Here is a 21,832-nt window from a genome sequence, read left to right as displayed (position 1 = left end):
ACAGATTTTTAAATCACTTAACCTAATGGCAACATATTTACTGTAGCCAGAATGGTGTTGATTAATCCATATTTTCAAGGTTTTGCCAACCTCAAACAATTCCAGTGTAATATAACTGATAATAATGCTTTGCATTTATACTGTACTTTTCCTCCTAAATTCTCAAAATACTTAAAGTATACATTCAAGCAGAGTTCTAACTAAAAAGTAACTCCTAATTCCACCTCCAATTCAAATTTGTGCCATCTCATTGTCTTCAATATGGATATACAGGTGTAACTCAAGGCTCTGATTTTGACCTTGACATTGGATCTTACTGAACAGTGAGGCATGAGCCAGATTAGACTTTAGCTGTGTGAGTTCTGCATGGCTGACTAAAAATAATAAGAATAAGAGGCTGCCAACCACACTGTAAGAAAAACTGACAACATACTTATGAGGTATATATTATAACAAACCTATTATGTTATGAAACAGGAATCTCTTTATGCCAACTGGAAGAGGGCACAAGAGCGCATAAGGATTACTGGGATCCCCTGGATCTGGTATCTACATAATAGTTTGCCAAAGAGTGGCATTTAAGGTTTTTGCTGAAAGCCTGTGTCATACTGGTCATCGCAATCACTGAGAAATGTATGTACGGATAATATGCAAGAAGTTATGTATATATAGTGAAAATTATGTTCTTAATGCCTGTGAATTAGGGCTGGTTACCTGGAAGTGTTAATAAGTTGCTTTCAGGCAGAAGACATCTGCCTGGCTATAGGTAAATTGAGTATTGTGTACTTCACAATGGTTGTCTATTTACAGACTAAGCAAAATACTAATCAGGAAATTGTGAAAACTACAAGGAGGTTCCCCACAGGAAGAACAAGTAATGGGGGTGTCCTGTTTATGAACAAAGACAAAGGAATGTTGGAACTATAACTGGAGGTAAAGAGAAAGATTCTGCATCCGTCACCTAAAGGACAAGCTGACAGCGTACCTGTCTTATGAAGAGAGGGTCACAGCCAAGCTGGCTGTTAAATGTTGGGAGAAAGACTTTGGTAAGCTAAACTTCATTAGATAGGAAAATGTCTTGTTAGTTAACTCTAGGCTCTAGAAAGCAGGTTATAATTTCATTTTACATGTAATCAGTTGTTACCAAATATTTCTACTTGCTCTCATTTGAATCTCTGTATTTTGTTAAATATACTTCTTGGTTTTACTATAAACTTACCTAACTGCTGTGTGCAGTGGTGATCTTAGGTGAAGCTGGTAATCAGAAGTATACTACTTCTTTGGGAACTGTGTGAGTATTCAACGGATTGGGCCTGGACACTCTAAAAGAGATGCTCAGAGGGCCTGGGGAAGAGCCTATGGCGAACTTGCAGAGGACCGCAGAGCCTGCCTAGGCTGAGAGGAGAGTGCTTGTGAGGGAGCTGACCCTGGCAGGCACAGAAAAGGCTTCCTCACACTAATGACAGGTGGTAGTGAGATGTCTCACAACCCTGGGTACCCCCAGGAAGTGTCACATATATACTGAGGTACAAAGATGGTAAGTTCATTTCCCAAGATCATACAGCAAAAGAGCAAGGATTTGAAAGTTTTCACATTTGACGTAGAAATATTTCTCTTTGGGCAAGATCTAGTAATATGCTGAGCACTCTGGCCCTGATCCAAAGCACGGTACTTTAGCATCAACAGTCCCATTCAACTGGAAATTGCTGAAATTAGGCAGAAGGACTACTCATTTGCTTAAAGCTAACCGAATGTTAAAGTGCTTTGCTGCATCAGGGCCAGAGTGCTCAGCATCTTGTAGGATCAAGCCCCTTAATCAGAAATACCTTTGAGTGTTCCATGGAAAATGGGTGTGGATTTGACCTAGTTAGGAGTCTTCTAACATCTCTTGTTATGCATATACAGCACATTTTGTCCTGCATTTTTGGCAACATTTTTACAGTGAGCAGCTTAAGAAGGTTGTGCTATGTATGTATGAACAGTTAATTTCTTAGTCAATTGACTTATTCCTTGAATTACACACAAGACAGGCTGTGCTGCTAGTTAAAAAATAAAATGTAAAGAGTTCATGGATGGTGACAGACAAACTATTACAAGAAGTTTAAGGGTGAAATTCTGGTGGAATTGAAGTCAATAGCAAGACTCCTATTAAATGGGGCCAGTATTTCACACTAAAGTCAATAAAGTACTTCACTAGGACAGTGAAATTAGTGTAAGTAAGGAATGAAAAAACAGAGGTAGCCATCCGTATCTAAGGTTATCCCAAATCTGTATGAAGTTACGTTCTATTATTTGAAAAGTAGTATGCAATAAAAAGGACTGTGGAATAATGCATATTCACAATAAGGCAAATTTGGAAGTGTGCATGCAGCTTTAACTATGGCATTTCCTGCTTTAAGATTGCTTAACCAAGCAATCTTAATGTTTCCTTAACTGAGCTTTGTATGGAATATTAAATACTGTTTATCATATAAATAGACTGGTTCTGATCTGTATGAAAATGCCTTATCAGTATTTCCCAAACTGTGGGGTGGAACTGGGGGCTGCCAAGTTTAAATTATTAAAATTTAAAATGGACAATTTTCTACTTTTAAAACAAACAAATATCTGGTATTCAACTAAGGGTCAAACTCTGCCATGAACCTAAATTAGTATGCAAGGCAGGAAGAGAAAAGGAAGAACGCTTCTTTTACATTTCTGTGCAGCGGCATTACATTGCAGAACTGCAACCCTTTACACAAAAGTGAGTGCAAGGACCTCATATGATTAGCACTGCTACATAACCTACAAGAAATGGACAAGCAGCAAGGCCATAGCTGTGCCATTCCATGGCACTGGCTTTCCTGGCCAGAACAGTTCATCTACCTTTATGAATAAAGCTCAGAACGCATACGCCTATACTGCAAACAAAACAAAGTTAAATTTTAAAATGGAAGAAAAGTTATATACCTCATCAGTCACTGTGGTTATTCTAGATGTTTTGTACATGTGGATCCCACTTCTGGTACGGGTGTAAGTTCAGAATCTTTTGGCCAGGAGTGTCTGGGGAGCTGTAAATATGCCCTAGATGTCCCATCTGAGGGAATATATCGCCTAATGGTCCCGATTGCCACTCAGTTCCCCTCCAGTCCAGAGTTCCAAAGATACATAGGACTCCAGAGTAGAGCAGAGGAAGGCAGGATCCAAACACCCAAACTATATTGAAAAACTAGTTATTGACAAGGTGAGTAACTTGTTTTTCTTCTTTATGTATTGTCCGTGTGGATCCCACTTCTGGTGACTAAGAAGCAGCCTCCATAAGACTGGTAGAGGGTCTGAGGAGTCCTAATTGAATAGGGATTGCAATACTTGGCCAAAATTGGCATCATATCTGGACTGTCCAAGTCCAAGGATTGATGTTTTACAAAGATATGAATGGAGTTCCAGGTGGTGTCTTTCCAATTCTCCAGTACGGCAATGTTCCTAAATAAGGCTGAGCAGGGTACCTTAGCTCTAATAGAATGAGCGCTATCCACTCTACAGGGTTTTAGGCCTGCCATCTGATATCTTATATGTATGCACTCTTATCCACTTAATCTTGGAGTGGAAATGGACTGCCCTCTAATAGTGGCACCAAACCATTGTCTTCATACTCTTGAAGAACTTTCTCTCTTAAGAGTCTCTCATGACAGAAGTCCATGAAGGAGGACAGGAAAGGTGAGTGGGGTGTGGGAAGGACGTGAACTGAATTCCATATCCTGTGGAAATTACCTCCTGGGCCTAAAAGTATGAACTAATACTCAGTTCAAGGCTGGGAGAATAGGGATAGATGGTTGCCAAACTGAAGAAACACTAAGTAGGGCTCTTAGTGTTATGCTGGGGCTCCCAACATGCTCATCAAGCCTGCTGCTTGTTTGAGGAAGAAATGGAGCTGACAGAGAGAAAAAAAGATCTCTTCTTTTGGGCGTGGCAGAGAAGGAGAGTCACTGGAATACTGATATGTCTTTCAGTCTTTATTGAGGTTGCTTTTAGAACCCAAAGGGCTCTCTCTGCTATTACACATATAGTCCAAGAGACTAAAATACTGCTCTGGAGTCCTTTAAGGGAGCAAACATATTCATTAGTTTTTGAACTAAAAGGATCTGAACCTTCAAAAAGGCAGATCCCCATAGTGGCTTGGACCTATTTAGGTATCCCTTGAGAACATCTGGTAAGTTACTGCAGTGAACACTGAATGAGATGGTGTAGCCGAGATTTCTAGGACAGCCTGGAGAGAATGCTTTGCTAAGAGCTGACCTTCAGAGCTAATCTCTTTTGAGCGCCAATTTTTGTTCTTAGGGAAACTTGTCAATAAAGGATGACAAAATCCCAGATATGTTAGTAGTGTGAGATACACATCTACGAAGAAGCAAAAGAGCATACATTTCTGCAAAAAAGTCTAATTTTGGGGGGTCGCTCTCTTTAGGCACGACTAAAGACCCGCATGAATTTTGCATAAAGTATCATCCTTTTATATTTACCAGTCCTCATCTTCTGGTATCTTGCTTAAAGGTGGATTCAGGCAGTATATATGGTAGGCCATATTACATTCATCGCACAGAAGTTGCATGTGAGCATCCTGTTTTCCACCACACAAATAGCAGGAGCAAAAGCGACATTCCGTATCTGGGTCTGCCCTACAGTGCTTGCACTCAGGGCCACTCTTTCCTGTGAAGATAAATTAGAAAACATTAAGCCTCAGAGAATTGATTTCAGATTCATAAATATGCCATTATAGGGAGGGAAAAGGTGAAGGGGAAAATGTACTGTAATGCTGTGAGTGCAGGAACTTTCCTACTGTCTGTTTTTAAAAAAAAAAAAAAGTCAGGCATAATGGTAACTATTGAGAACCATTTATTTACAAAACTACATATATAATAATGTTACATATATAATACTAATGCCATGTCAATTTGTGGTCTTGTATGACAGACTTGCAAAATAGTCATTACCATTTACCAGCCCAGGCACAAAATCTTCTCAATCCCCTTGCCATCAGGATGGTGATGAAAAAGCAAAAAGATATTTTAATTTTACTCCATCAAAAAAGGCCTCAATTCCTACATCCATGACAAGCTCCACTGATTTCAAAGAGAGTCTGCCCACATGGAGCTTATTACAGGACAATGGACTAATTCCCTTATTCCATGAAGACTTCAGTGAGTAACCACTCCTGTGAGTAACCTTATCCAATCTGATGGAACTGCTCACATGAGAAAAGATATTCATGTATAAGTCTTTGCAGGATTAGACCAAAAAAGTTTCTGCAGAAGAACATGAACAAAATTGCAAACTTTAGCCACAGTCAACTTTAATGGAACTCTAGGGGGGAAATTTTTTTTTACAAGATCAAATAAAGAGGAACTTAAAGTTTCATTTTCATTTGGTTAAATGCAGGATCATTTTTACATAAACCATTCTGGACAGATACGATCAAAGATGGGAATCCAAAAAATAAGACTGGCGTCTTGGAACACAGACATTAACTGGGAAATGTGAGGGGCTGCTTCAAACATTAATGAAAAGGAAAGTACAGATTGCCTGAATTCAAGAAACCAAATGGAAAGGAGCAAAGGCAAAAGATATTGGGGAAGGCTATAAGCTACTATAGTGTGACATATCTAATATGAGAAATAGTTGGTACAGTTTTAGACAAAGTAATGTGGGAATGTGTAGTGGATGTGGAGAGGATAAGACACAAGGTGACTTTGGTTAAGCTAGCTCTTGAAAATGTCCCCCTAAAAGTTATATGTTCATACGCATCACAAGTGGGAAAACAGACACTATTATACAGAAAGTGATAAAGAATGAAAGAGTCATCACTAGTGCCAACCGTAATGGTCACATGAGAGAGAAGGTAAAGCTTCAAAAGGTACAATGGCAGTTGTGGATATGGACACAGGAACAAGGAAAGGTAACAGTATGCTCAGATATATGATTTGACAGTGAATACTTTTTTTCACTAAGGAAGAAAAATGATTACCTTTAAAAGTGGTAGCATAGGGGCACAGATGAACTGTTTCCTAATAAACTGAACTGAGCTGAAGAACATCAAAATCTGTAAGGTCATTCCCAGAGAAAGCATTGTAACTCAGCACAGAATGCTGGTTCTTGACTATGGGTACATATCATTCATGAGAAGAAAACAGTCCAAAGCAGTACAGAAAACCAAGTGGTGGAAGTTTAATGAAGCCAGCAAGGCATTTAAAACTAAAGTATTGGAGATCTCTTTGGAAGGGTTAAGAGAAATACATTCTGGAGGGATCTAGCCAATCCCAGTGGTCTGTCTCTGGCGCACATGATGCAGACGATGAGAGCCCTCATAAGTGATCTTTTTGAGTTGATGCTGCTCAGTATGAGGTACAGCTGCCCTTTCCTCTGTATATTGTAGAAGTGGGTGAAGAGATAGAAATGCACAAGACTAGCTGTGTTTGAGTGTGCTCCCCATTCCACAGTGAAGCTAAGCAGTGTGATGGAACAGTGTGTTAATGCACACCAAGATTTCACAGGAATCCTCCAGAGATCTCTAGGAATCTTTCCTGGAGGTACTCGCCGATCCTCTGCCAAAGGTTCCTTGGCAGAGCTGCTTTGTTCCTTCCCCCATTGTAGGAAACTTTCCAGCACCACTCGGCAATCACTTGTGTAGGGACCAAAGTGGCACACAGGTGAGCAGCATACGGATTGGGTCTGAACCTGCAAACGTGCAGTAGATGCACCCCTGCATCCCTGCTTACCCTCAGGAGTCAGATATCAGCTTCGATAACCATTGCCTGGCCTGTGGAAAATGGTGGCAGAATTTACAATATTGTCCCTATTTGCCTTCACTGATCCCCTGAAAACATCACCTACACCCCACCCGGGCAGAACTCACCATGTTTAGGCTGTTTGCAGAGTTGTGTGAGGGCTGCTCTCATCTTGGTATTCTTGCGCTTCAGGGCAGGGGAAAGCAAGTCACAAAGGTCCATAAAAGTGCCCCTACGCATGAGAAAGTTTCGCAGCCACTGGGAATCATGCCAGACTTGCAATACTATGCGGTCCCACCACTCTGTGCTTGTTTCCCAGGCCCAGAATCGTGTTCCATGCCATGAACCTGCCCAATTGACACCCGGATGTGCACATTGCAGGGGTCCGTACTTTGTGAGAAGTCTATGTCCATGTCCTCATCACCACGCTGCAGTAGCCACTTCCTCAGCTGGTTTCGCTTTTCTTGCAGGTTTTAGTCCTGCATATCCTGATGGATAATGCGCGCAGCGTTTACAATGCTCATACTTGCCGCGGTGATCTGAGCGGGCTCCATGTTCCCAGTGCTATGGAGTCTGCGCTGAAAAAAGGCGCGAAACGATTGTCTGCCATTGCTCTGATGGTGGGAGGGGCGACTGACAACATGGCTTTCAGGGAATTAAAATCAACAAAGGGGGTGGCTTTGCATCAAAGGAAAAACAGAATGGCCCCCTCAAGGATAGAACTCAAAACCTGGGTTTAGCAGGCTGTTGATTTCATGGAGGGAGGGAGGAGAAAATAAAAACAACACAAATCTGGTCTATTCTTGTTTTGATCCACTTCATCTATCTTTATATATCTTGCGGGCAGCAGACTGTGCAGTATGACTGCTGGCCATCGTTGTCTCCTGGCTGCTCATTAAAAGACGATGCAGTAGGACTGCCGGCAGGACTGAATCGCCATGAGATGAAACTTAAAAGGGTAATGACCTGGCTGAGTCACTCCCATGTTTGCCCAAGGGCCCCTGACCTCTCCGAGGTCGGTTAAAAGAGCACCCTGGAGTACGTCGACGATACCTACCAGTCATACTGCACTGTCTGCTGCCAAAAGGCAATGAGCGGCTGCTGTGTAGCAATGCAGTACCGCGTCTGCCAACACCCAGGAGACATACGGTGACGGTGAGCTGAGCGGGCTCCACGCTTGCCGTGGTATGGCGTCTGCTCAGGTAACCCAGGAAAAAAGGCACAAAACGGTTGTCTGCCATTGCTTTCACGGAGGGAGGGAGGGAGGGAGGCAGGGAAGGGGGGCCTGATGATTTGTACCCAGAACCTCCCACAACAATGTTTTTGCCCCATCAGGCATTGGGATTTCTACCCAGAATTCAAATGGGCGGCGGAGACGGTGGGAACTGTGGGATACCCACAGTGCAACACTCCGAAAGTCGACGGTTCCCTCAGTACTGTGGACGCACACCGCCGACTAAATGCTGGATAAATGTAGTAAGACCATTTGTGTAGAGACACGCACAATCGACTGTATAAAAACGCTTTCTACAAAACCAAATTCTAAAAATTCGACCTAATTTCGTAGTGTAGACATAGCCTTAGACTCATAAATATTATGGAGTGTGCAGCAGGCTGCTATGACCATGGGAATGTTTTCCTCAGTCAGGCCTAATCTGCCATAAAGGCAGTGCCAGCACGCTTTTAATCTGCGAAAGGCACATTCCACAGTCATTCTGCACCTGCTCAGCCTGTTGTTGAAGCACTCCTTGCTGCTGTCCAGGTTTGCCGGGTAAGGCTTCCTGTGCCATGGGAGAAAGGAGTACGCTGGGTCTCCCAGAATCACTATGGGCATTTCAACATCCCCTACTGGAATCTTCTGGTCTGGAAATAAAGTCCCTGCTTGCAGCTTTCTGTACAAGCCAGTATTCCTTAAGATGCGCGTGTCACGTACCTTCCCAAACCACCCGCGTTGATGTCAGTGAAATGCCTATGGTGATACTCAAGCGCCTGCACACCATAGGGAAGTATCCCTTTCTATTGATGTACTCCACCACAAGATGCTCTGTGGCCAAAATGGGAATATGCGTGCTATCTATTGCCCCTCCACAATTAGGGAATCCCACTGCTGCAAAGCCATCCACTATTTCACGCACATTGCCAAGAGTTACTGTCCTCTCACACTTGCATTGACTCTGCCTCAACAGTGTACTTCCTGACTCCAAACTGATTTGCGACCAATGGGTAGCAGTCTGGAGTCACCAGCTTCCACACAGCGATCGCCATGTGCTTCTCCACTAAGAGGGCAATTCTCATTTTGGTGTCCTTGCACTGTAGTGCTGGGGCGAACTCCACACAGCTGGGGGACTGAAAGGATACATCATTAAACTGAAATCTTCATTACATTGTTTAGATGTGGTATGTTTTATAAAAGTGTATATTTAGGACAAATGGATTGAGTATTTCCAGGTTTACTATAAACTCAAAATCTGGGAAACTAAATGGGGATGAAACAAAGTAAAATAATTGATGGAGGGGATGGGGAAGAAGATGAAAAAGAGGGCTGAGCTGAGGGTGCTAGAGAAGGTATCAGGACTGATAGTGCCTCAGACAGAAAACAAAGTCACACTTCTCTATTGAACTTTGCCATTTCAAGAGTGCAAAAAGTCTCCAGGTCCAGTTAAGTGATTTGCTTGGTGTCAGGATCCCAAAGATGGATGTGGTTCCGGTACATGAGAATTATGAAGGGGGCAGTGGTGTAGGGTAAATGCAAGTAAAGCAGATGTGCTAACTTCTTACAGTGTTGCCAAACTTAAGAGCTAAATTCCAACACCATAGTGACTGAATACATTAAAGCAAATTTACTGTGTCCCATCTCTACCTTCTGTGGGGGTCTTCTGCAGTAGTGAGATCCGACACTTTTCAACTTTCTCTGCTATTAAAAAGCTAAGCATCTTACCCTCCTTTTTAACTTTCAAACTATTAGGGAAGGAAGGAAAGTAGTCTAACCCAACCTTTTGTCTAAGGTTCTTGATCTATTGAATTTAGCCGTCTTTCCCACCACATTTTTCGTGTAATATGGAAAAATCATCAGCTTTTCCTTTCCATGTTAGATTTTTGAGTTCATGGGCTTTTTAAAGAATGAGTTCCTTAATACTATATTTTAAACATCTTACAGTTAAGGCCTGGGCCTTCGCATTTGGAGGGGGTTTTGGTGCAAGAGAGGTGTGGGCTCTCTCAATATCTACATTCTGATCCGGGGGAAGACACAAAAGCCCTAGCAGCATGGTGGATAAAAATTCCAGAGGCCTCCCTTTTTCCATCTCCTCTGGAAGACCCACCATTCTCCGATTGTTTCTCCTTGATCTTCCTTCCAGATCATTAACCTTCTCCTACAGTGCTTTAATAGCCATTTCCTGTTGCTTTAAGATTATATTCATGGTACTCACCGTGTCTTCTAGCAAGGAGAGTCTATTAGCAGCTTCCCCATAGTCTTGATGCCAAGCTTTGCAAATTAGCTTGATGCGTACTAGTAATATGTTTGATCTCAGTTATATCTTGTGATACAAATTCCAAGAGAATGGACATCATGACCAAAAGTTTTAGCCAGTCCATAATTTTATCTAGTCTCAAAGGGGTGGACTCTCCCTGATCAGCCATCCTGGCCCCAGGATGGCCATCTGACAACATCTGTTTTTTTAGGATTTTGTGGAAATGTTTGAGACAGTGTGAATCCTCCTATTATTAACAGTTTTATTCCTCTTTTTTGGTAGGTAAGTTTCAGATTTCTATTATAGGACTTTCATGCACAAGACTTTTTTCAGCACAGAATTTTTATTTTGATACTTAATAAATGTGTCAGGGAAAATTTAATAAGCATCTATTAAATGGAAAAATTCTGGCATTCTTTGGTTTTCTATCAAAAGTAGAATTAACTGTGCAGCTTGAGAAGAATATTTCTGCTCTCTACATTATCACTTTTGGAAAGGATAGGGACTGTGGCTGGTCTGGATGTATATATAGTAACACATAAGGAATACATTCCTTGACACTGTCTCCAGAACATCAAATTTAATTCATTTCATGGAACACATGTGGGATAGCCCCTTTCTGGATTTTGGGGCCTGAATCTGCTGCCTATTAGGTTACCTAAGGTCATGGCTCTTCTGAGCATACATATGGGTGCAAGCATCAAACAGCATTTAGCTATACATGTTTAACTGGCAATGTTCAAGTGCAGGTGGAAGCTAGAGGGTTACGTATGGAGGAAGTATACTTTATTATTACTTATTTATATAGCTCAATAGATGTGCATGGTGATTCACAGAACAAAGAGAGAGATTCCCTGTCCAGAAAAGCTTACAATATAAAGAACAGAGGAACAAGAGGGATTGTTTGAATTTAGGATGACAAGAGTGTTATATGGGCCACATGGGAAGCTAGCACTGGAGTCTTGGTGGTTAACATTTTTAAGTTATTAATAATTTTCATATGTTTAGCGCTATAGCTTTATAAAAGAGCTTGAGGAACTTTGTTCTGAGATGGTCTTGAGAGGAACAAACACATGGGGGGCAGCATGAAAAAAAGTACGGAAGTGGCTGTGGGAGAAGAATATAAAGTTGGCATCCAGATTAGCAATTTGTATTGCGCAAAAGGATTATAAGCTCATCTGATGATTATATATGCTAAAGACTGTGATAAATTAAGAATTAATTCAGCAGATACACTAATGTTAATTTATTTCACTGCACAGCAGTAGGTATAATGTCACTGAGTTAAATGTGTGTCACATTTCCCATGGCCTCAAAACTGTTCTACAAAACCTGCAACTATACTCGTAAAACAAATAATTAGGTGAACAAATGCAAAGCAAATATAACTTAATTTTACATGTGCAGTTTTGGGGGCACCATAAAATTGTTCCTCAAATTGTCAGTTCACAATGAAAATATTTTTTTTAAATATTTTCTGTTGCATAAAAATAATCTTAAAATGAAACTGACTAGAAATTAACTATGAACAAAAGTGAAAGTGACTGTATTTTCATAGAATCATAGAATATCAGGGTTGGAAGGGACCTCAGGAGGTCATCTAGTCCAACCCCCTGCTCAAAGCAGGACCAATCCCCAAACATTTTCATTTGCCAATCTTGAGAAAAATGAAAAAACCCATAGCATAAGAAGTAAAACGTAAATTATTTTAAATCCTTTCATTTATAAAAGTTAAGAGTAGGAAAGGAAATTTGCTTTTTTAAAACAGTGATATCTAACACTGTAGTGTACTGTGAAAGGGACAAAGAAACAGTGGGCACATTGTCTCTTGCATAAAAGAACAGCTGTGCAAAGGACCCCAAAATGTGGCTGCTTTTTGTCACAACTCTGACAAACATAATTCAGCAGCATCCACTAATGATGATGTCCTCTGCCTCTCATTCACATTTCCATTAGAAACACCATTTTATCAATACCTTTTTCATTTGGGTAGAAATTTTGATTTTGGGTGAAACTTTGTTTCAAGCTTTGAGATAAGAAGCCAGTGTCTTTTCTGGTAAGGGGTATTTAGTGCCAGGAAGATTACAGGTGGCCAAGTGATGGCCCTGGAGACTGAAGTCCTCTGTTTATTCACAGAATAAGTACAACACAAGCAGTGCCCATGTAAGCTTCCTCAGACTACCTGCTAATGTTCTTTCACCCTTAGAGGATGTCAGGGCTGAACTGTAGCTCACACAATAGGCCCATTCAATCCTTGGCCTCTGCTCAGAATATAAACAAAGATGCCAATTGTGATGGTAGTTTTTGTGATTTGGATACCGGTCCACTAGGAATCATCTAAGGGCTATCAGTGGTTGTTCCCTATTTCCCTGCTTGTAACATTTTGAACTGATGATTTAATATGCAGATATATTACATCAAATATCCATTTCTCAGTAGTTCCATATAATGCATGGCTCAACAAAAAAGTGGCAACAGAGTCAAAGGGCTGTCTAATAATTACTATATTATTGACAACATATAAAACACACTTTCATTAAAATTATTGAATCTACATTGTTGTATCATTCTTAACAACTATGATTTTTAAAATTACATATTCACATGTTTAAATACCATTCTCAAACATATAATGAAAGAAGCATACTTTTGAAATCTCCATCACCAAATGTCAGTGGATAAGCTCCGGGCTTTTCAATCTTGTACATTTCTTCTATAAAAAGGATTTTGCAATCATTTATTACGTCTTCTGGGCCTCTGGAGGGGGGGGGGGGGAAAAGAAAAGTATATTTAACTTTGTTTCTTTGATTCCTGTTGCTGTAATTGATAAACCTTGAGGAAGAGCTATAGCTAATAATCAGTGCCAGTTTTGATTTTTAAAATCCATAGAATTTTGGACTGTAGCTGTATTTACTTATTGCTCATTTTAAGCCGTCACAACCATTACATGCAGCACTGAATAATTTGGTCTAAACTGACAATAAAAATTCAACATAACGATATAACTTTTAACAAAGCCAAAACAATAAATAATTTACATCAGCACAAGGTAAATTAAATAACAAGCTAAGGAGTATTATCATATTGCAGATCAGCTAGTGCAAATATCAAAGGCACCAACTGATAGTTCATTCATTGAAAGTATTTTTTTTAAGTTGTTTCTCAAACATTAAAATACTGTTTTGATCTCCAAAGTTAGCAACAGCAGACCAGACAAAATCAAAAGCTAGCAATGGCAGACCAGACAAAATGCAAAACACTCAAGAGGCACTATACATTATAGCAAACCTAAAAGAATTCTTATTGGCAATATACTGTTAGCAATGACAATGAATAGTGACTTCTAACTGTGTTATAATATGCACTATTGAACTTAAACAGAAAGAAAAAATAATATGGTAAATAGTTTAAATTCTCATTGTACAAAAATCCTTTCAAACGTTTTCAGTGTCTAAATGTTCAGCTTTCTTTTAAGTTTCACTTTAACGCTGACTTTCTTGGATTTCTAAATGTTTCAGAAAACTAAGGCCCCAAATCCAGCAAGAACAGATACAATATTCTAGTACATATTATATAGTACATATTCTTACACCCTTGACCACAGAGGGACTTTTTTTGACAGGTGTTACAGTGCACAAACTCCCAATGGTGCACAGCTAGTACTTCAAAGAACAAAACATTCATATTAAATGGGTGATGGAGGCCACTAATGAGTAAAGATAAAGATTTTAATCTCATACCCCCTACTCCACTTAATTTTCCTCCCGCTCTCCCAACTGATTTTAACTGCGACGGGTGACTGACAGAAAACTTTAGTCCCTCACTGTGCCAAGTTGTCTTTTCAGCTGCTATTTGTGGATCTCTTGCCACTTTCAATTTTACAATATAAAACTAAATTAGGAATTGTTCACAGTATTACCAATTTAGAGCCAAATCCTGCAAGTACTTACTACTTAGCACAGTCCCATTGACTTCAGTGGGCTACAGCTATTAAGTGGTTACAGGATCAAGCTATTATACCCAAGAAGGCAAATTAGTTTCCTAATTGTAATTTTTATTTCTCATTATTGAGGGCATCCACTGATCTGGACATGACTTTATATTAGACCTGCTCATTCCATCACTGTGGAGGAAATCTGTGCTCCCTATCCCCATCAGAATTTAAACTCCCTCTGTTGGACTGCTGCAGCACCATATTCTGACCCCAGAAGAGGGCATCCAAAATGAAACTACACAAACAACCTGGTAGAAAATTTTAACAACACTGTAGACAGGATTATTAGAATTAAAAGAACACCACCTTTTAATCAAGAACATTGTGATGTGTGTAAGGAGAGTCTATCCAGACATGAGAAGGTCCTTTCCATGAAAGGAAACTAAATTTTCTCTCTCATACACTGGCTAGACATTACCTATAGGAATTATCTCTTACTGTTTCTACTTCCTGTGGAGCAAAAGAAACAAATACAACATGACATTTTTCTAGAGGAATTCATAGCAATGGACAATGTATGTATTCATATAGTTTTATGCATTTCAATTGTATTTGATTGCATGGTTTAGCTTGAATGAAGCCCAAAATACCAAAAGCTCAATGACGGAGAAAAAAATCATTATGATAGTGTTTAGGAAAGGAATTGCAAATTTCAAGAAGCCGCACTGCAAGTGTCAAAGTATAAAGTTTTATGGTTCTCTGTCCAAAACTCTGAAGAACCTTTTGCAGAGTAACTTTAATGCTTCCAGGAGGCATCTCAGTGGCTATTTTGCATGTCTGGTATACATTCAATCTGAGCCAAATAGAGACTGAAGACTGAGGCACTGAAACACTGTTTGAGACCTTCTATGAAAAACAAACAATAGTAGAGGACTTTCATCACTGGCATAGACAGATTTTAAAGCCCATTTCATGCCAAAAGTGTGACATTGCTTTTCTTACTGATGCTTAAGTGTAGGGGGAAAAAAAAGAGGAATGAAACAGATGGATTTTATTTGAATTCTGTTCATTTTTGGTTTTGTACAAGATCAGGAAATGGATTAAGTACCATCTTTTCAAGGAAGAATTGAAAATGGGTTTTTTAATTGAAAAAACTCCCAGTTCAAAAACTCTCCTGCCTGAAAGTAATTGCTATGAGGAAACAAGGAGAGGCTTCCAGTCTAGGATTAAAAGGGGGTTTTGTAGAGTTCTACTGAACCAGGCTGAAAGTGCCACAGCAAAGGTACAGTGGAAGTCGCATCTTACACGGGGATTAGGTTCTAAAGTCAGCGCGTAAGGCGAAAATCGCGTATAGTCAAAATTACCCTTGAAAATCCCTTAAATCGCCCATAAAATACAGTATACTGTACATGGTTTTGTGTATACAACCCTGTACAGTAATATGTATACAGTAATGTACAGTATCTAACAAAGAGTACATATGCAAAATATAATTTTACAGTACTGTATTTTTAATTACAGGGGGTAAATAAAGGGGGCCATCAGGGCTTGATGTCACTCCAGGAGACAGAGGTGACGGAGAGCTTGGGTGACGAAGAGCGAGTCGTAGACGAAGTGGTTGGCTCTGGTTCAGCTCAAGAAGTTGATTGTGTACGCTCATCTGCTGCTGGTTGTTTTTCCTTGAAAAACATGGTGATCGGCAACTGTCACTGTTGTCTCTTGAGCTGCTCAAACATTTCTTGATAAGGTCTCAAATCGTCCATAATACTACATGTGATTTTTTGAGGCTTCGTTCCATAGGGGGACCGTACTCGGAAGTTAAATCATTCAAGTATTTCGCTGCTTGGAACACTACTTCATAAATTTTCTGATTCCAACTTGCTGGCTCTTCCTGTTCTTCGTCATCATCTTCGGCTTCTGTAGACGATTTTATTAGTTCCTCTAACTTTTCGTTAGTCAGTGTTTCTCTATGGCTCTCAATTAATTCTTTAATTTCTTCCTCAAGGATGTCAACAAAGCTATCACCACCCACTTGCCTGGCCACCTGAAGAATGCCTTTCACTTCTTTGTCAATGGTCGGGAAACCCTTAAAATCATTCACACCATTCTTTCCATAGGTTTCGCCAACATGCATTGACTGTTTCAGGCTTGACTGCATCCACTGTCTGTTTAATATAAGTGATGCAATCGGCAATGGTGAAGGACTTCCAACACTCCATCACATTAAGACTGGGATCGGCATCCATAACGCTACGTATCTGTAGAACGTAAGCCTCGTGTACGTGGCCTTGAAACAGGGAATCACGCCTTGGTCAAGAGGTTGCAGGATGGAGGTGCTATTGGGGGGGGGGGGGGAGAAAGACGACTTCAACGTCATTATGCACAAACTGGAGTGCCGCAGGGTGGCCAGGAGCATTGTCTATGATCAGCAACACTTTAAAGCCAAGTCCTTTCCTCTTCGAGGTACCGCCTGACCTCCAGAATGAAACACTTGTGGAACCAATCCAGAAATAATGCTGCCGTCACCCAAGCCTTTTTATTTGATTGCCAGAACGCAGGCAATTTTTGTTCTTGCCTTTTAGGGCATGGGGATTTGCAGCCTTGTAGAGCAAGCCCGGCTTTATTAAATGCCCAGCCACATTGCCACAAAACAACACAGTCACACGGTCTTTAGCTGCTTTGAAGCCAGGGGCTTGTCTTTCTGATTTCAAAATGTAAGTGCAGTTGGGCATTTTTTTCCAGTCTCGTCAGCATTAAAAACTTGTTCCGGAAGATAGCCCTTTTCTTCTATGATTTTCTTTAATTGTTCGGGGTAGGCTTTTGCTGCCTCTTCATTGGCAGAAGCAGCTTCCCCAGTAGTCTACACGTTTTTAAGGTTGAAGCGGTTCCTAAAACTGTTAAGCCAACCTTGGCTGGCTTTGAATTCCTTCTCATCAGAAGCCTGTCCCTCTTTGGTGGGAGGTTTGAACAGCACGTAGAGGCTAAGAGCCTTTTCTCACAACGTGTTGCCATTGATAGGCACATGTTTACGGTTCATGTCTTCCAGCCATAAGTTTAATGCCTCTTCAGTCTTCACTAAAGTCTTATCACGCACCTGGCTCATCACCTTAGCAGTTATTGGAGCACTTAATACCACGGCTTGACAAATTTCTCTCTCTCGAATCCTGATGGCATGGATGCTAGATTCGTTGTGGCCATATTTACACACCATGTTGGAGACCGACATACCATCTCCCAATAAGTCCAACACAGCCAGTTTTTCCTCCAGCGTTAGAACAGATCGCTGTTTCTTCGGCTGAGCACCAGATGAAGTAGTTGGCTTGCGCTTAGGGACCATGTTGTACGAAAAATACGTATCTTTAAACACTAGAATCACAGTCAGTGCGGCGAGATGATCACACTATGAGAGGTATGCGGGAACTGAGTCCGACTGAGGGAACAGCAGATTCATGTTGTCCATCTCACGCTCACTCCAGGGCATACACTCATTGAGTGGAATGGTGGGTGGAATCACCTGCACTATTTACAGGTATCTTGTTATTTTTTATTTTTTCTGCCGAACGCGTATAGTTGAATCTGCATAAGTTAAATGCGCATATGTGTCGTCTCACCTGTAATTGTAGCAGAGCTCCAATTTTGTGGCTCCTCAGAAGGTCTCCATGCACATGGAACACCTTGTAACATACCATTTAGTCCATTTACTCATCACCATAATGCAGTACAACAATCAGAGAGAAGCAGCTCAGTGGGTAGCTTCATTTGGAAAAGAAATAACGACCTGGAAGCTGATTCCCTTAGAGGGAGAAAGATTTCTCTCATTGCTGCCCCCCATTTTTTTTAAACATTTTTATGTATTTAGATTTAAAATAAGAGAAGCTTTCCCAAGGATCTAGGTGCCCTAGTAAGTCATTAGTGATACAATAAAATCCTAGCAGCATCTATGTAATCATTTCAGCAGGCACACACACACACACACACACACACACACACACACACAGCAACTCTTTTTCTCTCTCTCTCTCTCACACACACACACACTCTTTTGCAGCATCCCAATTAAGGTCACTAAATTCAGGCTATTTCAGACCAAGAGGAGAGAAAGTTTCACATCCCTGACAGAGAACCTCTTTTATAGTGAGTGGGATCCAGCTCAGGTGCCCCTGCCGACTATAGTTGTGGTAATATAGCACAGGGAAAGAGATGATCCTTCAGGTAGAACGTAAAGCTAGGACTACAATGGATGAGTTGATAGCGCTGAGTTAGTGCTCTAATTACACTACCAGAAGCAGAACCTCTGGCCCGAAGGTGAAAGTGCTTTGACCCAAGCCCCAGAGGTTTAATGGAAGCGTTTGACCTACCTCCAGTATTTGCACGAACGAAAACGAATCCCAGATTTCTCAGACTGAGGTTAGGTTTGGGGGGGAGGGAAGGAAACCTGCCTCTATTGTGGTGGAATGAGCATATCTAAACCACAAATAAGGTCTACAACAGTGAATGTATCTGTATGAAAACTGTTATTAATAGGACAGCAGGGTTCCTAGGTGATGGGAGAAAGGAGAAGAGGTCCAAATAGTCCAGTAAACATTAACCTTCTATTAGAACATAAGAATGGTCATACTGGGTCAGACCAATGGTCCATCTAGCCCAGTATCTGATCTTCTGACAGCGGCCATTGTCAGATCCTTCAAAGGGAATTAATAGAACAGGGCAATCATCAAACGATCCGTCCCAGCATCCAGCAGTCAGAGGCCTAGGGCCACCAAGACCATGGGGTTACATCCATGACCATCTTGGCTAATAGCCACTGATGGACCTATTCTCCATGAATTTACCTAATTCTTTTTGAATCCAAATAGTTTTGATCTCCACAACATCTCCTGGCAACAAGCTCCAGAGGTTGACAGTGTGTTGTGTGAAGAAATACTTCCCTATTTGTTTTAAATCTGCTGCCTATTAATTTCATGGGTGACTCCTGGTTCTCGTGTTACGTAAAGGGGTAAATAAATTCCTTATTTGCTTTCTCCACACCGTTCATGATTTTACACACCTCTATCCTTAGTCATCTCTTTTCTAAACTGAATAGTCCCACTATTTTCACCCTCTCCTTATATGGAAGATATTCAATATCATTAATCATTTTTGTTGCCCTTCTCTGTACCTTTTATATATCTTTTTGAGATGGCGGCACTAGAACTATATGCAGTATTCACGATGTGGGCATACCATAGATTTTGTCAGTTATTTTTAGTAAAAGTCATGGGCAGGCTGTGGGCAATAAACAAAAATTCATGGAAACCCATGACATGTCTGTGACTTTTAGTAAAAATAACTGGGGGTAGAGGGGGAGGCCTGAAAGGGAGATGACTTAAGTGCAAGTGGGAAAGGAGGGATGAGAGCCCCAGCCCCACTAGAGGAATAAAGGGGTGGGGTGTCCAGCACCTGCTGCCGCAGCTGGGAGCTCCAGGGGTCCCCACTGCAGCCCCAGCAGCTGTGCACTTCGGGCCTTCGCTGGCTGACAGCTAAGCAGAAAATGTCACAGAAGTCTCTGAAAGTCACAGAATCCATGACCTAATCTTATCCTTACTCATTATACTTCCTAATGGTTCCGAATATTCTGTTAGCTTTTTTGACTGCCGTGGCACACTGAGCTGTTTTCTGAGAATTATCCATGATGACTCCAAGATCTCGCTCTTGAGTGGTAACAGCCCTCAATTTTGTTTGTATAGTTGGGATTATATGTTTGCCAACATGCATTACTTTGCATTCATCAACACTGCATTTCATCCGCCATTCTGTCGCCCAGTCACCCAGTTCTGTGAGATCCCTTTGTAACTCTTCACAGTCTTCTTTGGATTTAACTATTCTGAGTAATCTTGTATAATCTCCAGACTTTGCCACCTCACTGTTTATCCCTTTTTCCAGATAATTAATGAATATGTTGAACAGCACTAATTTCTGTGATGCCTATTATATCAATATCCTCATTTAATACCAGGCACTCAAGTTCACCCATCTTAATATTTAGACTTCTAGCATTCGTATACATGCACCCATAAAATTTAATTTTTTAATTGTCTACCTTCATGTGAGTTAATTGAATGGGACTCTTATTTGACTGTGTCTCTTCACTTTCTTCCCGTATTTTATCAATTTCTATCATTTCCTCTTTACCAGGATACAGAGAATCCTGTTAATAGATCATCCCCCTAAGGGAATGTCTGTCTGACCCATGTGATCTTTCACCCGTCAGCTTTGCCCCAGCCCTTAGTTTAAAAACTCCTCTACACCCTTTTTAATTTTACATGCCAGCAATCTGATTCCATTTTGGTTTAGGTGGAGCCCATCCTCCCTTGAGGAAGAAGTTGCTTGGATTTTTGATACATTCAACATGGCCAAAAAGAGAGAGGAAGAGATCCTTGTCAAGGATATAAATTTACCTCTGGAGATGGCCAGAAAGTGAAGTATTTCTCTTGGGGAAGACTGTGGTTTCAGGAAGACAACTGGTAACATGAAGACTGATGTAGATGGAATTCCAAGACTCCCTTGGGGATGAACTTGGATTGCAGTCTCATCACCACTTTGTCCCTGTGAAATTACATGTACAGTGGCATATAGGCTTGCTGATTCTCTGGGGGAAGGGATAGCTCAGTGATTTGAGCATTGGCCTGCTAAACCCAGGGTTGTGAGTTCAATCCTTGAGGGGGCCATTTGGGGCAAAAATTGGGGATTGGTCCTGCTTTGAGCAGGGGGTTGGACTAGATGACCTCCTGAGGTCCCTTCCAACCCTGATATTCTATGATTCCATGCTGGCATTATAGTAAGGTGGTATAAACAACACTGCAATTGTTCGCAGGCAGACTCAATAGCAGACTCAATAAACCACAGAAGAATCAAATAAAAGTGCCAGGTGGGAGTCAGATCTCTAAGTGGGAAGCAGGCATGAAAAAGGCCCTTCATTAAACTTGATTCTGTAGCATGTAAGAAACCTGAATGTGATCACCTGCTGCCAGGTGAACTTAGAGAGAGCTAAATGCCAGTCCTGCAGTACCCTCTTTCAGGAGCAACACACAGGCCACAATGTTTGAAATCTGGGCTTTAACTGGACTCACATTATTTTGGGCTGCCCATATGAAAAACATTTTCCATTCTGAAGAATTGGCATTTCTACTAGAAGCCTTCCTGCCCTGTATAAGGACAGGTTTCAGAGTAGCAGCCGTGTTAGTCTGTATCCACAAAAAGAAAAGGAGGACTTGTGGCACCTTAGAGACTAACAAATGTGAGCATAAGCTTTCATGAGCTACAGCTCATTTGATCGGATGCATTCAGTGGTCTCTTGCACCCATTGGGAGCACTCCCTGTCAGCAATGCTCATCCAGATAGCATCCAGGCCATCGGGTGCAGTGACTGCAGGTCTGGATGCAGTATCTGACCCTGGTTCTGAGTCACTGTTGTCTGAGCAAAAGGGAAGGTGTGTGGGTGATAGACCTATGATAGGTATCCAGCCACATGGTAACAGTAGCTTTGTCCTGTCTAATCTTGGATATTATTCTGCGGGTGAGGGGGACGGGTGGAAAGGCATAGGAGGACTCGAGATCACCAAAGAAAAGCATCTGGCAGAGATTGTAGGCTCATGCCTCCCCTGGAGCAGACAGCCTTGCATTTGGCAT

At 41.2% G+C, this 21,832-nt stretch overlaps 1 protein-coding gene across 2 annotated transcripts in view; it reads right to left on the bottom strand.

Moving 5' to 3' along the window:
* The window catches only part of UHRF2 (ubiquitin like with PHD and ring finger domains 2), a 172,660-nt gene that overhangs the window by 59,942 nt on the left and 90,886 nt on the right, over nucleotides 1-21,832 (bottom strand). For both annotated transcript variants that reach the window (XM_074953331.1, XM_074953332.1), the window contains 2 exons: nucleotides 12,879-12,988; nucleotides 4,500-4,686 (listed from right to left, as the gene is read on the bottom strand). In XM_074953331.1, coding sequence (XP_074809432.1) covers nucleotides 4,500-4,686; nucleotides 12,879-12,988 — 297 coding nt within the window. The remainder of the gene's footprint in view (nucleotides 1-4,499; nucleotides 4,687-12,878; nucleotides 12,989-21,832) is intronic.

The sequence above is a fragment of the Natator depressus genome, chromosome 5, assembly GCF_965152275.1.
Source record: "Natator depressus isolate rNatDep1 chromosome 5, rNatDep2.hap1, whole genome shotgun sequence".
NCBI classification, from domain to species: domain Eukaryota; kingdom Metazoa; phylum Chordata; order Testudines; family Cheloniidae; genus Natator; species Natator depressus.
This window is presented reverse-complemented; position numbering and strand designations above follow the sequence as displayed.